General features: G+C 38.0%; 1 protein-coding gene across 4 annotated transcripts in view; it reads left to right on the forward strand.

Moving 5' to 3' along the window:
* Nucleotides 1-17,056, forward strand: part of LOC149257644 (leucine carboxyl methyltransferase 1 homolog) — a 247,296-nt gene that overhangs the window by 180,797 nt on the left and 49,443 nt on the right. For 2 of the 4 annotated variants that reach the window (XR_016256758.1, XM_089414497.1), the window contains exons 10-11: nucleotides 5,410-5,474; nucleotides 5,575-5,626. Coding sequence is in view for 3 of the 4 variants with exons in the window: in XM_089414497.1 (XP_089270623.1) it covers nucleotides 5,410-5,474; nucleotides 5,575-5,626 (117 nt within the window). In the remaining variant the exon portion in view is untranslated. Of the gene's footprint in view, nucleotides 1-5,409; nucleotides 5,475-5,574; nucleotides 5,627-5,816; nucleotides 5,868-6,235; nucleotides 6,587-17,056 lie in introns of those variants that run through there. The other 2 variants (XM_089414501.1, XM_089414502.1) reach the window with 2 other exon arrangements.

Genomic DNA, 17,056 nt, shown 5'->3' on the forward strand with positions numbered 1-17,056 from the left:
TTGCCAATATCGGGGAATTCCACATAACTTCCTTGAATTCTTCAAAACACCTTCCTGCTTCCTCATTCCATTGAAATGAATTCTTCTTTAAAAGGTTTGTTAGAGGTGTAGTTATATGTGCATAGTTTTTAATAAATCTTTGGTAATATCCAGTCAATCCTAAGAACCCTCTTAGCTTTGGATATAGTAACAGGTTTGGTCCATTCCTTATAGCCTTGATTTTATTAGGGTCCACTTTTACTCCTTCATGGGATATTATGTGTCCGAGATATTCCACTTCTTTCTTCACAAAGGTGCATTTGGATTTCTTAGCGTAGAACTGATGCTCTTCCATTAGTGTAAGAACTTTATCCAGATGTTGTAGCCGCTCCTTCCAAGTTTTACTGTAAATTAAAATATCATCAAAGAATACTAATACAAACTTCCTAAGATATGGACGAAATAACTCGTTCATAGTGGCTTGGAATGTTGCCGGTGCATTGGTTAACCTAAAGGGCATTACTTTAAATTCATAGTGACCTTCGTGTGTTCGGAACACAGTTTTTGGTATGTCTTCCAACCTAATTCTGATTTGGTAATAACCTGACCTTAAGTCTAGTTTGAGAAATATTTTGCGGCATGTAGTTCGTCCAACATTTCATCGATAAAGGGAATTGGGAATTTGTTTTTAATAGTTATTTTGTTTAATCCTCTATAATCAATGCATAGCTTGAACGATCCATCCTTCTTCCTTACTAATACAACTGGAGCAACATACAGACTCTTACTTTTTGAGATGATTCCACATTTTAAAAGGTCTTGGACTAATCTCTCAATTTCGGTCTTTTGGTGATGCAGATATCGATACGGTTTGATGTTGACAAGGTCTGACCTTGCTTTGACTTCTATTGTATTCTCGATTTCCCAGTTAGGAAGCATTTTCATGGGCAGGTCTTGGAATACTTTTTCGTGCTTCTGAATTAGCTCTTGTACTGCTAGTGACTCTTCGTTGATCACTTTTGCAGATAACATTTCTAATTGATGACATTGTACTACATAGGTTGGTGGCATGGTGCTCCTTTTCGAATCATTTTCATCATCTGGGATGATGTCACGATTTGATTTTTTGGTGCTTGGAATCCGTATAACTTGTACCTCTGCCCTTCCCATTTAAAGCTTATAAACTGCTTTTGATGGTTGGCAGAGTAAGTGCCTAGGGTTTGTAGCCATTGGATACCTAAGAACACATCTACTCCTAATGGTACAGTGTAGAACGAAGATTCTAAATTAAAGTCTTGAATCTGCGATTTGACCTTATGGCATTTCCCTACCTTTTCAATCTTCTTATCGTCAGCTACCATCACCTTCATGTTGGGCATGGGAAATGTGAAAATGATGAGTCTCTTTGCCATTATTGAGACTAAAAAATTGTGGGTGCTATTGGTGTCAATGAGAACCATTACGCTGTTCTTCTTGATATGTCCTTTTAACTTTAAAGTCTGGGGTTATGATATCCTTGTCATAGTCGATAATGACACTTGCGTAATGCTTTCGTCATCCAGTTCTGGAGAGAATTTTGGGGCATCATCTATTCCTTCTATGGCTGATTCATCATAGTTTGAATCATTAGTTGCTTCACAGTTATATAGGTTCTTTGTCTCTTTTCCTCTAGCACACCTATGTTTAGGGTCCCAATTTTCGCCACAGCGTTTGTACTAGCCCTCTTTCATCCTTTGCATTTCCACGTTAGATTTTTCTCCTTCACAAAGATGTGGTGGAACATATTTTGTATTATCCGTATTCGCAGATTGGGGGAATATTCGTCTCGAATATACTTTTTCCGGCTTTGACCACAATATTTTTTTAAATTTCTTTTCAGTGGCTTTTGCTTTTTGTCTTGCTACTTCTATTGACGTAATGTTATGAAGCTCAGGTTCTACTTGTAGATGTGTTTTAAGTCCGAAGATGTACGATTGGATTAGACGAGATTCTGATAACCCAGGTACTCATGTTGCTAAGGTCTCCCATTCTTGAGTGTATTCATCCACATCTCCTTTTTGTCGCAATCTGATGAGTGTTGAAAAGAACTCTTCTTCCTTGACACCTTGGAACCTTTTAAAGAACACATCCTTAAATTTTCTCCAATTGATAGCGAGTGTCGTCTTCTTCCACCACATATACCAATTATATGCTTCGCCTTCCATTTGCATGGAAGCGTGCCTAATCTTTTCATCATCATTGTCAATATTGTAAATCTCAAAATATTCTTCTGCTTTATTAAGCCATGCAACGCTGCATTTTTCGTTACCGTCGAACTTGGGTAGCTCAATTTTTGCTCTTCGTTGATATGCCGCTAACGGTGGAGTGAAAAAGGGTATTGAATGATGAATGGATTCCAAAGCCGCTTATTTTGAAAATTCGTATTACTATTTTCTTGATGGTGCGTGGATGATTTTTTTTGGAGACTTGATTTTTTCATGAGAATCTGCTGAATTTGCTAAATTGTGCTGCTGATTGCCTTCATCATTCTGGAATATTTGTTTGGATGTAATCTTCATCCTGCCACAAATAGCGGTTAGTATTGTCATTGTCCGATTATGACCTATTTTGGATTCGATATGGTTTTGCCCAAGTTGTTTTTCTATCCGATTTGTCGTATCTTGAAGCTTCTTGATATCGTCGGAATGTTTGGTAACCTTACTCTTGAGATCGACTAATTTTTGGTTAAAATCATTAGAATGACTAGTAATCCGATTCTCAAGATCAACCAATTTTTTGCTGAATTCGGTCATTGTCATCGACGACATTGAACAGGTTTGTGGGGGTGTATATTTGTTCGCCAGTTTAAGCTTTCTTCCTTAATCTATTCTTTTTTTTAAATAATTAAAACTTTTTTTTAAATCACTTAATAAATATTAATTTATATATATATCGATTTTAAATATTAATTAATTATATAATTATGAATCATATAATTAATAAATATTAGAACTATATAGTAATTAATATAACTATGTGATATGAACTGTGATCTATGTTGCACGAAACTTCTAGGAACCTGGCGTTTCGGGTTGTACCCGTACCCGAAACTCCGAAACTCGACCATCATGTAATCATCTATGAGAGTTAATATAGACTTGGTTTTCCTTCTAAATTGTCATCTATGGGTCTTATTCCCTTTTTACTTGCAAGATAATGTGTTATTCACTTATTTATAACTATATATATATATATATATATATATATATATATATATATATGACGTTTCAGTCAACGTTTCAGCTGATGTTTCCATTTTTGGGAGGTGACGTTTCTAAACGTACCCGTTTCAGAAACTCCGAAATGTTTCGGCGTTTCGTGCAACTTAGACTGTGATATAACTATGTGATATGAACTATGAGACGTCGGGGTGAAGAGTCGCAATGGTCAATGCGTGGATTGGGAATGGTGGTCGGTGAAGAAATAGTGGCACAGAGAGGTGGCTGGGACTAGTGCGGACGAGGAGGATAGGAACGGACTCAGAGAGTGCGGTGTTGCGGATAGAACGACATGTGGAGTGTGCAGTGGTCATGGACACAGGGATATTGGAAAGGAGAGCGAATGATGGCGGACAGTGTCGGAGATATGGAAAAGGTGCAGTATGGAAAGCGCAAATGGCAATGTGGTGGATTGGAAACAGGGAAAACGCAACACTATTAGATAGTATGGAAAATGGGTGGATAGCGACGTTCGACGATTCAAAAGGAAAACGATGGAACAATGGGTTGATGAGGAGCAGAAACAACGGAATGATGCAAGGAACACCGGAACAGGGTTGCAGAAGGACGCGCTCCGGAGACCGATCTCGCTCTGATATCAGATGGAATAGTTGAATTCAGCTATTCAGCAAAAACATATTTTATTATTATTAAATAGATAGATGATGATACAATTTGTGGGAGGCCCCTGGCTTTATACTGCCTTGGGTGCCTCTTGGTGAATGGGCATGATCTTTGATCATGCCCTTTGCCTAATAAACTATTAATTACAATTAACTAATTTTTTATATAACACATTCTGTTCTTTGTTTTAGCAAAAGTGCTTGCACTTTTCTAGTAGTTTCTACTTTTTTATTTTACTGATTTCTGTTTTAGGTATGGAAACCTCTATCGTTAATTGGGATGAAGAATGTAACTCGTGTCGGTCTTCATAATTGAATTTGAGTCATGTATTTATCAATAGAAAGAAATTATTTATAGTAGGAATTTTTATTGACTTATTAAAGCATGAGTTTCATGCTTGGGTCAATGGTCAATAGGTCAAAGCACACATTGTGTGCTCTAGCATGTTTGTTGAGTCAGTCAAATTTATTACGTAAGAAACCCTTCCTGGGTTCATGGTGTCAAATAAAGAAATTTATTTTATCATGTTAAACCCTCGATCCATCAAGTTGGCCTCAAGCTCTTCGAAATTGGCTCCAACTGCTCCTTCTACAAGTTGGCTTCTCCTATTATTCATGTCGGTTCAATATACAGGCAGAAACAACTATATATACCCACGTGAACTCGACCTAGTTGAGTAGTCTAAGGAATTTCGGATGGATTACGGGACAGCAAAGTTAAGGGACAGCGAAGTTAATGATTACAGGACAGAAGTTAATTATTGAAGGATAACGAAGTATTGGGTGTCATGTTATTGCAGGACAGCGAAGTATTGGGTGACTATAGGCATCATGTCATTGCAGGATCAATGTATTGGGTGACTACAGGACTGAGACATTATGTTACTGCAGAACCAAAGTATTAGGAAACTACAGGACCGAAAGCTCTCTATAATCACAGGACCAAAATTCTATATGAATGCAGGAAGCTAAGGTTACATGAGTGTAAAGAAGGACAAGTATCTTGATGAACCACTTGTTGTTGACTTACGAAGGAATGGACTAGCAGATGTGTTGTCTGTGCAGAGAAGGCTGACTTGATAGATGGAAGGTGTTCTTGGTAATTAGGGTCTTGGTCATCTCAACTTGATTTGAATCTATTGGAAGAGTTTGACTGGGTTTTCCCCTTCCTAGGGGTTTTGCCCTGTCTGAGTGCCTACATCTGGTGTTCCTCTTTTTGTGTCCGTGATCTTCATTTGTTTTTGGCATTTGTCTTGATGATGGAAAGAACACTAATAAAATAATATCACAAGAATTTGTCAATCTAAGAGAAATCATTTAATAAACCCTAACCTAATCACAGCCCTAGATTTCTCAACAAATTGTTGGGTATACTGTACCATGAAGTGTTCAATTTCTTAAATTGCATTTATAATTTCCTTCAGAGTTTTTCTTTCTGTGAGGTTCATTGTGGGGTTTGGATGCAAATCTGAGTATGTAACTTCTAAACTTATCAATTTCTGTTTAGAATCTCAATATGGTGCCTGAAATGGTCTTTTGGGTTCTTGCAGAAGGCAACTGCTATTGACATGAATACTATATACAATAAATACCTGAATTTACCGGAAAGGCGCAGGTATAATATGAGTTTTGCTTTTGATATCATTATTGAGAATAGCAATTTTACTCAACTATGCTAATTATTTTTAACTCCATCTTGGTTCCATGTATCCCAGGATTGAGCGGCTAGAAATGTTTGACGAGTTTGAGGAATGGCATATGATGCAGGCATGTGTCTACTGAATTTGTGACTCTGAGTAAAAAGTGGTCAATATTTTTTAATTGTGGTTATGTTCTTGCTGCAATTTTGATTGTCATAGATAATTGCATCTACTCTGGTTTTTGAACTGTTCCATGCTGTTGATAAATTAGTGTATCCTCACATGATTTCTGGTATTTATTTTGCTGTTGAAATTAGGGCTGTTGCAGCATGTTCACAGTTAGCTTAGTATAAAGTCTAATTGCATTTACATGTTTGTAAGTGTCCTTCCTGGAATCTACATATTTAGATCTAAGATGTCTTACAATGGTGTTGATTCTGTATTCTCTTTTTCATGCAAACATTAGTGGAATTATCTGTTTTTAATTCGGATGAGTCTGTTGATTCATACTCTCATGTTTCTTTCAATAGCAGATGTCATTAGTCATTTGAAGAAACCAAAATGTATACAGAGAGGTTAACAAAGTTTCTACAAACAAGGATGCGTTTGAATTGCAGAAATTTTGCATTCTGTTAAGTGTCTAACAATTCCTAGAAGGATCCCAGCTAGCATGAAGAACATTCTATTGAGGATCTTTGAGGTTGGGGAACAGTAAATTCCTTTTATTTCTTTCCAGGTAACCAGAGCTGCCTATGGAGGATTGAGGATCTGTGTTTCTGTGGAATGAGATTCGGACCTGCTTGGGATACGTTTTCAGTTTGGAAGTGCTGGAGGATCCACTTGAGATGTATTTCCAGCTTGCTGGAAATGCCAAGCTGGCAGATAATTAAAAGACCTTTTCTAAACTTCAGAATAAAAGATAGAAAAGGCAATGTGTGGGGCCCTAACACCCTAACCTTTGCCTATAAAATAATCTCTCTCTCCACCTTAAAAAGTAAATCTGAGTTTTTCTTAGCAGTCTGAATTTCTGAGTTTGTGAAAGCAATTTGGAGTGAAATGTATTTGGAGATCTGAAATTTCAAATTTCCATGTTTCTGATTCATGCCACATGGCTTATATGTAGGTGTGTGTGCTGTTTTCTCTTAGACGGTCTTGTCTATTTAAAAATATGGCAGATTTGCATCTGTTTCCATGCAACTAGGCTCTATAAATAATGCAAGATTAAATGAAAGGAACAATATGCTTGAAGTATATTCATTTCTTTTCATAGCCCAAAGGGAAAAAATAATTTATCTCAAATTGATGTAAGCAAATGAATCATGATCAGGAGTTACTCACAAGGGATGTCCTATGTGGAAGGAATGGCAGGGGTGTACAAATTGATAAGATAAGATAATATCATTAATATCCAACAAATGACCATAAATAGGCAAGTGGGACTGCAAGGTACAATAGTGAGATACAAAGTGGGATCACAAAGGCTGCTCCAAGAAAATCATGTTATAATCAAAACTAACCTTTTTGTAATTCTGAACTGTAAGAGTATGAAGCAAGGAAACAGAGCAAAAGTGCAGGTATGTGCAAGTACTATGGAGAGTCAAAGAACAAAAACAACACTGTCAGGGGAGATAGCTTATCTAGGGGAAGATCAACATCCTCTGATGCTATCTCTCCTAACATCTGAGGCCATAGGGAAGAAACTTCTGATAGATGTCTGGTGTGAGAAACAGTAAACTAGAAGAAACATACTAATTGTGCAGTTTAATTTTAAGAAGATATTATAACACAGGCAAAGTAGGGCCTTGCATTTATTTCTTTGGAGATAAGTGGGCAGCCTCATTTTACTCTATTCAAATTAATAGAAATGCCAAATGAATTAGAGAGAATCCTGTAAAAGGAAATTACAAAAGCAGTTTATTTATGGTGGGAAAAGAACAAATAATTTGGTGCGTGAAGAAGGCAAACGAGATGGAGATTAGCTAAATATCACAACTTTCAAAATCTCCACCATCTTCTGATAGAAACAAAGAAAACTTCTTAATGGCCAGCATTGACCACTTGAGTTGCACTTGATGATTTATCAAAGATTCCATGGTCAAGGCACACATCAGAGGCATTCCTGCGTCATCAGATCAGACAGATGTCCAAACTTCATCAGATTTTCTTTCTTCTCAGCATTCTATTGTTCAAATTCTGTAGCCCTGCGGGGATATTGTAAACATGATTCTAGTATGATGAAATGAGTCATGACTCATGTAAAAGGCCTAGGTAGCTTAGGACTATACTAGCAAGTGAATTCACTCTGGGGATTTTTTTTCCTTAGTTCATTATTTGTGTTTTTCAACTCTTATAATTAGTTAAGTTTTTCTTATAATTAGAGTGCGGCTTGATGGTAGAATTTTATGTGAGTCATAGTGTCTAGACTCGATGTATATTACCATACTATATCATCTCTAAAATTTCGCAGAATTTGATTGTGTGAAAGCGTCGGTTTTTAATTATTAAAAATTTTCCCACTGGTTGGGATTTTTAATAATTGGAAAATATGACCCGGATTATCCACAGTACTTTTTTCATCATGTCAACATTTCGAACCCCAAAGGGGATCCATCATCAGGACAGAAAATGAGTGATAGATTGAGAGAATAGTTTTATATATTTTAGTCTTATGAATTAGTCGGCTTCGACTTTAATTTATCATCCATTAGGTATTTATTTATTTTTTCTAGTCGGTAAATTCTTCTCTCAATATATCACTCATTTTCTATCCTGATGATGGATCGAAATGTCGACATGATGAACAAAGTACTGTGGATAATCCGGGTCATATTTTTCCAAAAAATGACCACAAAAGTTTAAAATTTAACATTTTTAATAATTATTTGATGTAAAATGTAAGAAGTGTTGTCTATAGAAGTTGTAGGGCGTATGAGTAATCAAAATTATACCTCTACACCTCAACTTTCTATCTAGATACACTTTGAGGGTGGAAAAACATGTATTTACCCCTCAAAACCCAATTTTTATAATTTTTGGCAAAAAATGGCAAATAATTAGCCAAATATTAGCTGCAAAATAAAATGAGAGAAATAAAAATTTCTTTCCAAGTGAAAATGATAAAAAATGAGATGGAAATTCCCAAATATTAAAGTCAAATAAAAAAATGATGGGAATTCCATTTACCAAGAGAAGATGGCCCAAGAAAAAATTCGATGGTCTTGAAAAGAAGCCCATGTCCCAACAAATCAATGTTGCACGAAACTTCAAAGAACCCGGTGTTTCAGGCCGTACTCGTACCCGAAACTCCGAAACTTGGTCGAAACTTGGCTGAAAGTCGACCATTATGTAATCATCTTTTGTAGTTAATATAAACTTGTTTTTCCTTTTAAATTGTCATATATGGGTCTTATTCCCTTTTTTCTTGCAAGATAATGTGTTATTCACTTATTTATTTATATATATATTTTTATATATACATATATGACGTTTTGGCCAACGTTTCCATTTTTGGGAGGCGACATTTCTAAATGTACCCGTTTCAAAAACTCTGAAACGTTTTGGCGTTTCGTGCAACTTAGCAACAAATCAAATTTTTAAGAGGATGGTCCATGATGGTTGAATTGAATGAGAGATTCTCGAGGGAAAATGATGGAAAATATTTTACAGTGGTCCAAACCACTATGGGATCAAATTTTTGGTCAAACCAACATCTCCTTCAAGGCAAATGAATTCTATTCCTTGAGATCAGCATAGACTTTGTTAAGGGCCACACATTTTTTCACTTGGATCTAGCTGTTTTCCTCTTGGATCTAGCTGTTAGCCCTTGAGATCGAGAGGTTTCACTTGGAGAGGGATCCTCCTCTCATTTTCTCTATAAATTGAGGCTCTCACTCCTCACATGCAAGGATCAATTGTACTTCTTGAGCTAGCGAAGCTTTGCTTCAGTTTTGTACTAGATTTTTTTTTTGAGTAATAAAGAAAGACTTTGGGGGAAAGGCTTTGTGGTGTTATTTTTCAAAATCTATGGTACTATTTTTCTGATTTCTTGTTCTTCATGCTCTACTGGTGCTAATCAAATTTTTGTTAGTTCACTTGCCAATTTGTGGATTTATTATTTGTAAGGTATCTTGCATTAATATTTGAGTTTAGAGAAACACTCTAGATCTAGAAGCGCTAGTGATTTTTGGTTGAACCCCTAGTCTTCTTTTTCATTGTGTTATCTATCTCCTTGTGGATCTAACACATTTATTTCAAGTGTGTAGAGATCTATACTTGTTGAGTCAGAGTTGGAGCATTTGGGGAAGGTTTTGGTTGAACCAACCAACTCTAAAGGGATAGAAGTGGAAGAACCCACCTCGATGTCTCTCTCAAAGGCTTATCAAACGATTTATTTTAAAGGGAGTATCCAATCTTCAAATCTATTTACTTATGTGCTTTATTAATCAAATCTAGCTATCTTAGAGCTTGTTTCTTGCTTACCCAAGAGCGAAGGTGTGTTCATACTCTTTGGGCTAGAATTTGTAAATTTTTGTATATATTTCTAACCCTTGTATATATAAATTACATTTCTCTTGTATATACTTTTTCTCTTCTTGTCTATGCTTGCACAAATCGGAAGGAAGGAGGAGATTTTGGTTTGGATATTTTCTTAAATCTTTCTTTGCAGATTTGTCCTCTAAAAGCTAGATGGCTAGGGTTTGAAGACAAATTATTGAAGGGATTTCAATTTAAGGCTTGTAAAATCAAGATCTATTTTTTTTTTTGAGGCCTCTCTTCCTTGACTGTGGGCAAAGAGGGCTTCTCCCTCTTTCATTGCACAAATTTCCCTTTCTGAACTTGAACGTCTAGCATCTTGAGTGAGTTTAATTGGAAGAGATAGCGAGTTCCCTCTCTCTCTTGCGCGAAAATATTTCTCCTTTTGGATGTCAAGGGTTTAAGAGAAAATATTTGGGAGGAATTGATTTATTTATTGAAGAAGTTTCCATTGTAAATTATTGCCATAATCATTGTAAAATTCCTCATTTCCATCTTGTATTTTGAGGAAGGGTATTAGCTTTCAAATCTCTATATCTCTTTGTAAACCCTCCTTAAGGATCTAAGCCCTCATTCTTGTATAAGAGGGTTTCTCTTGTAACAATAATAAAAAAAGATTTTTCTTGGAGGGAGCTTGGGGTTTTTTCCCTTGGTATCCCTATCTCATTTGGAAGGAGAATTTCTTGGTTGATTGATCACTAACTTGTTGGATTAGTTTATTTTCTTGCATTATCTAATTTCTAGATCTAGTTTCTAATCTACATTTGCAAGTAATTTCAATAACTTGTCATCTAACTTGCTTTGTGTTCATTGAAGTAGTTTTTAGCTTCTTGATCTAATTATCATTGCTTCATCGAGTAAATCGAATTTGCTTCATTGGTCATTTAACACAACTCTAAACACACTCTATTAATCAATAAATTTGATCATATAAGTGGAATTGTATTTGTTATTCGTAAATCTTAAGATATTTCACTTTTGAAGCATTTTGGTTTTAATTATTAAATCTCACTTGGAGCACTTTTGTCAATTTAGCATCTCTAAAATTTACCTCCAAGATTAAGCTTGGTTGATAGATAATTAGGACCAAATTCCTTAACTATCATTCAATCTCTCTAAATTTGAGTTTGGAGCAAAGGTTAAAACCCGTGACCTTGAAGTTCTCTTGTGGCCGAACCCTTGTAGGAACGAATGCACGCGGGTTGTACTGAAGTCCTAGGGGGGTATTGTTAATGAGGCCTTAGCCTTTTCACTAAGCCTTCTTGCAAAAACCTCAGTCCTTACCAAGTTGAAGGAATTGAGGGGAAGTCAAACCTTAGATTAGGCATATAATAAAATTTACCAAGACCACTTGATATCACACACTTGACATACACTTGTTCGCATCTTTCACACAATTGATTATTGTATAAGTTAGGTTGTGAGCATTTCATCAAATTTGCAAGTATTTCATTTATATTCTTGTACTTTTTTTTTTTGCTAAGTAAGGTTAATCTATTAAAAGGAAAAAAAGATATTTACAGAGAGGAACTGGCTGTAAATGAAAACAGCCTATCTCAGCTTGCCGAAGAACTAGTTCTAAGACTGCCCCAACAGAGGGGAAACCAGTCTGATAGTGCGGGAATTACAAAAAGAAAAAGGACATCATTGAACATTTTCCTCAGTTTTCTGAAAAGAGCTAAGAAAACAACATAAAACCAGCAATTCATCCTCCTGGATGCACCTACGTGGACAAAAAAGAGGTGGAACCAAACGTTAGATGAAGTGCCACCTGGCATTGGTAATTTGGTTGATGAACTCCTCCGTGGCAGGTTCCTCCACTACCGGGCAGCTCCAATCTTCGCGGTTATCTGGCTGAGATTGCTCGCCTTCTCCTCTTCCTTCAACCTGCTGCGTGTCCTCCTCGTTCATCTTGCCCATCTCCATGGCTGGCTTGGCACGCTGAGGCTCTGAATCCTCCTGCCTTTCCCTCATAGCCTCCTTCCCTTTCCGCTTGGGCTGTCCACCATGCACAATTGCCTTGTCTCTTCTTTCATTCTGCTGGTCTTTGCGATGACTGGGCTCCGCTTTAGGCATATCGCCTCTAGGGCAGGGCATCTAGGCACTCTGAATCGCTTCCTCGGAGAAGGAGATGGAGATGGTTGCAGTGATAACTGGCTGATTGAGAGTGCTGCGGAAGTGGAAGAGCGTGGTATGGGGGGAGTGGTGCTGGGGCAGAGGAAATGGAGCTGAGCGAAGCCCTGCTCTACCTCGTCCGCTTCTAGTGTTGGGATAGCGAGGATTTTCCGCAGAGGAAGAGGGAGAGCCCGAGGTGCTTCGCCTCCGAACTTGCTGTCGAGAGCTACCACCTCTCGAGCCGCCCCTTCTGCTAATTAAACGCTGTCGCACCATGATGGGATATGGAGCAGAGAGAGCGCACAGGTACTCTGAGAGTGGAGAAAAGAGCAAATTTGGAGCAGGCGGAGGGCGCGACTCAGAAGCCGAGCGTGACCCAACAGCATCCCAGAACCCACCTTCACCCGACCAGCGATGCATATGAAGCTTCCAACCGAGTCCATGGCTATACATGAAATTAACTACCACCAACTCTCCTCGACTATCCCCCGCCATAACTTCTGCAATAAATGGAGCCGAAGCCCAGCTAGACCTGAAGCATGCGGAGGTGATGGTCTGGTCCAGGTTCGGACTGTGCATGCTGTCTTCCCAATGCTTGAGGCCATGTGATCGCACCTTCCTCTGTATGAGGCTCGTCCCATCCTTATCCAGGTGGTGCTGGGCTGGCAGGTGTCGTCCTGCTTTGCCGCACCCCTGTCCCATCTACTTAAATGCCAGCTGAAGCACCCGCATCCGGGGATATTCTTGTACTTATTCATTTACATGCTCTTGCCAATTGTCCTTCCATGTCATTTCATCAAAATTGAGCATATATCTCTTTAAAGTACGAGGTCTATTTCCTTGCAAGTTCTAAATACATTTATTTCTCATATCTCAAAGTTATATATAATCTCTTGTGTGGTTCACTAACCTCTTGTGTTGCAGCTTCTCTAATTGTGTAACTTGTTGATCTTCTTGATATATCATATTTGCAAGTATTGTGGATTTATTTGTGAGCATATATTTCTTGCAAGTATATTTGGCATTGGTCTAATTATATTTGTCTTGCAGGATATCTGGATTGATTAATCTCCATTGTTGATTGTTATATGCTCTTAATTATTCATACTTGCTAATCAATCTCATTTCAAGATATAATTCAAGTTGTTAAATTGGTGAAGCCTTAACTAATCTAATTAACATCATAATCTCCTAGAGCTTGTTATCCTTAACAAGTTTTCCTCTTAGAATCATATTTAGGGACCTTCCCCACCCCCCCCCACCCAATCCCCCCTTGGTTTATCTATGAGAGAACTGAAACGGAGAGAGTTGGAAATAGGTGATAGCCCCTTCCCTGAGTGTTTTGCCTTTAAGGCCACACCTAGTGGGATTAGGGACTTTTCCCATTTTAATAGGTGTGAATCCTGTTGTACACATTTTGTTGAAGTTCTAAGGAAGTAGTTGTACCATATTTTTCAAAGCATCGGGATCATCAGTCGTCAGCGCTTTGGATCATTCTAAACCAATTTTGCAAAATTTATAATGGAAATAATGCTAATAAGACCGTGTCTGTATGTAACAACGTAGGTAAGCCTACTATTTTGACGACAGATTTCATCCTAGGGGGTTTTCGTCTCACTGATTCATTTGTATTTCTAAACACAAGTGATCGGCAAAGATTTTCCCTCCTGCCTCACCCGAAAGCTAGGGTGGAATTTATTGTCAAAGTCTTAGATGAGTCCTAGTGTTTTAGTCGAATCTTCTGTAAACTAAATTGGGAATAATTTAAGCTAATTGGCTTAAATTATTTTATTACAAGTCAATTGGTCTACTAGATCATATTGTGTTGCAAAATTGGGTATGTATTTTGAGGGTTTATAACGAATGGGCATTTCCCCCTTTGACGATTGAATTTTGTAAAATCTTATGTAAAAAATATTTTAGTGCATGGTCCCTCATACTTAGACACCATGGCTAAAATATTAGAGGGTGGAAAAAATAATTAATCCCCTCAAGTGTCAATTAATTAATTTTTCTAGCAAAAATTAAATTAATCCTAAGCCAGAAAATTAATTAATTAGAGTCAAATTTAGAGTCTTAGAGAAATTAAATTCTCCAAGTGGAAAAATTCGTGGGTATCAAAGAAATTAATTTTTGGAGGTCCCCCACCAAGGGAATATTGGAAATTTCAAGAAAAATTGGACCCTTGGGCCTTGGTGGTTAAGTCAAAGTCAAATTTTTTGAGGAAATTAGCTCAAAATAATTATTTTTGAGCTAATAAAAAATGGGTTAAATGAGAAATTCGAAAATTCCTCAAAAATAAATATCTTCGACGGCGAAGATCAAACGATGATCAAATATTTTTCGACAACCGAGATTATTTTGACGGGGATCAAGCCAACTAGCCGTTATTTTTCCACTTGGAGGATTTATCTATAAATTGAAAGTCATTTGTGTCTCAAGCCATCTAGTTTTGGCTTATGTAACTCTAAAAAGCTGATGTAAATTATTGTCCCACTGGGAACGTTGGAATAATCATAATAAAGACTTTGGGGTGCAGTTCATGGTGTCTCTGATCTGATGATTTGTGGTACGTGTTGGGTACGAGCATTCCTATATTGTGCTTTATAAATATTTTGATTGTTATTTCATTGTAGGTGATAAGAACATTCTATTGGTAAGTTGTGGGCTTATCTTAGGTGATCCAATTCACTGGGTGTTCTAACGATTTGTTCTTCAGAAATATATAGTGTTTGCAGGTTCCCCAACCCTTGGACTCCAAGTTCACGAACTTTGGATAGAGGCTGACTATGTTTGGACTCTAATTATTTTTATGGTGTTCTAACTTCGCTAAGGCTGTAGTTTATTATTTATCTTTCGAAATACATTTAGCCACTACTAAAGATTTATAAAATTTCAAAAAATTTCCAAGCATTTTACATGTATATTTTGTAAATATAATTTGTATAATACCCTTGTAAATTATTTTATTTTTCTAATCTTGTTTTTGCAGATGGGGTTGGCGCTAATCCAGACATTCAATTAAGAAAATGGAATCTTCGGCTTCAGAGCCAGCCAGCTGAAAGAGAGGTACGAACGCTCGACTGTTAAGGCCGCCATCAATTTTTCGCTCGACTGATACTTCATCCACAAACTTCAACTTAGTTACCTTTTTATGGATTTCCGCCAAATACTCTTAGTTGCCTGCTTCGTTTGCCAAAAGAGAATCGAGACCTATGCATGAGACACCCCTTATGGTAGAAGAGGCGTTAATAATAGTGAAAGCCCAAGTTGGAAACGCAAAGTGCCTTGGTGAGTTTTTCACGCCGCCCTATGGATTCCTATGGCGAATCGGTCATCGGAAAGGGGAGGCAAAAGGAAAAGTACTCACTTTTATATTTTGCCTATTCGAATCCAGACACTTTTCTCGTTACCAGTGGGATCAGGGATACTTCCAACAAGAAATAGATCCACGGGTTCGTGCCGGTCTGGCCGAACATTTAATCCCCCAATTAGATATTCTTCAAGGTAACCGTACGTAAAAAGATAGTGCAAGCATTCAAGCATAATAGTCTTTGGGAGGAGCGGAACAAAGAAGGTAGTAGCTACTGCCTATGATTCTGCCTAAGCTGCTTTCTCTGCTGCCTATGCTGGTTATGGAGACACAATCTAAACCTATAAGGACGCTGCTTAGCCATGGGACGCCTTTGCTACCTTCTATGCTATTCACTTTGCTTTTGTGGGTGCTTCCGCTATAACTGGAGGAATTGAATCTGCACCTATATATGCACCTGGTCTATCCTGTCCAGCCTCCTAAGCATACAGATTGACCCTTTATCGATTGATTCGGGATATGGGAGAGATCACTTATGTGGTAGGGGTGAACCAACCCCCTCAAACTGAAATATTTGCAGAGCTCTTTGAGGGGAGGGAATAAAGAAAGGGTGAGGTACGTTAAGTGGCAAACAACAACTAATAGTCTCTCGTCGGGCACTTTTGTGAAAGAGGAAGAACGAAGCAAACGAGAAAATCCGAGCTAGGTGGTTATAACGAAGTACGTTGGGAAACAGATTGGCATAATAGACACTCGGTATGGAATCATTGAAGGAGACACGTAGATTTTTACATTTGAATGTATGTCGAGGATAAAGACACCCCCGATTTCAAAACCCTTCAATGGATACACACAAGAAATGGGTTGATTCAGCTGCTTTCTGTTCGATCTCTTTTTTTTTTTAGTGAATGCGATCATGAGTCAAAATATTGGAAATTCTCGCGCACATAATGAATCCCGCCGAGGAGCCTTGCCGATACGATTATTCAATTAGAACTGCTGAGACCTACCTGCTACCCACCCACTGGTACTCGATCCCAAGAGTCGATTACAATCATAGTTGGGCTGCTCGGTTCGGCTTTGATACTTTGTTGGATACAAGATTTCGATGGTGGCCCGGTGGTCAAGCGTTCGTTGCCTCACCCTTCTATTATAGCATTTTCAGGGCCGGAGGGGCTCGACTGATAAGGAGAGGGCTCTGGCTTTCTAACTGTCTCTGCCTTCAATCAACCTTCCTGCTGCCTGCTTCACTCAACCCGCCTATCTCACCATAGCCCAACCATAAGGCCCGTTAGGGGCTCGACCGAGGTTACGAGGTTGAGGGAGAGGCTAGCCCAGTGAGTTAGCGCTCGACCAATAGAGCTTGCTTTCCCTGCAAGAACATTCGCTCCTCAGGTTGTCCGAGGTGATTCGACCAGCCGTTGTTTCTTGTCCCAGCCCGGGGTGATTCGACCGATATGCCTTGCCTCGGTTCATAGGTTATGTTATCAAGCTAGACCAAAGGTTTATATACGAGAGCCTTCATAGCCAGGGGTTTGAATTATTTTTAAAATTTTTGTATATATTGGGGTTTTGGGATCTTGTAATTTTTTTTTG

Source organism: Pinus tabuliformis, chromosome 6 (assembly GCF_031772625.1).
Source record: "Pinus tabuliformis cultivar Carrire ecotype Pingquan chromosome 6, CPIR1, whole genome shotgun sequence".
In the NCBI taxonomy this organism is placed as follows: Eukaryota; Viridiplantae; Streptophyta; class Pinopsida; order Pinales; family Pinaceae; genus Pinus; species Pinus tabuliformis.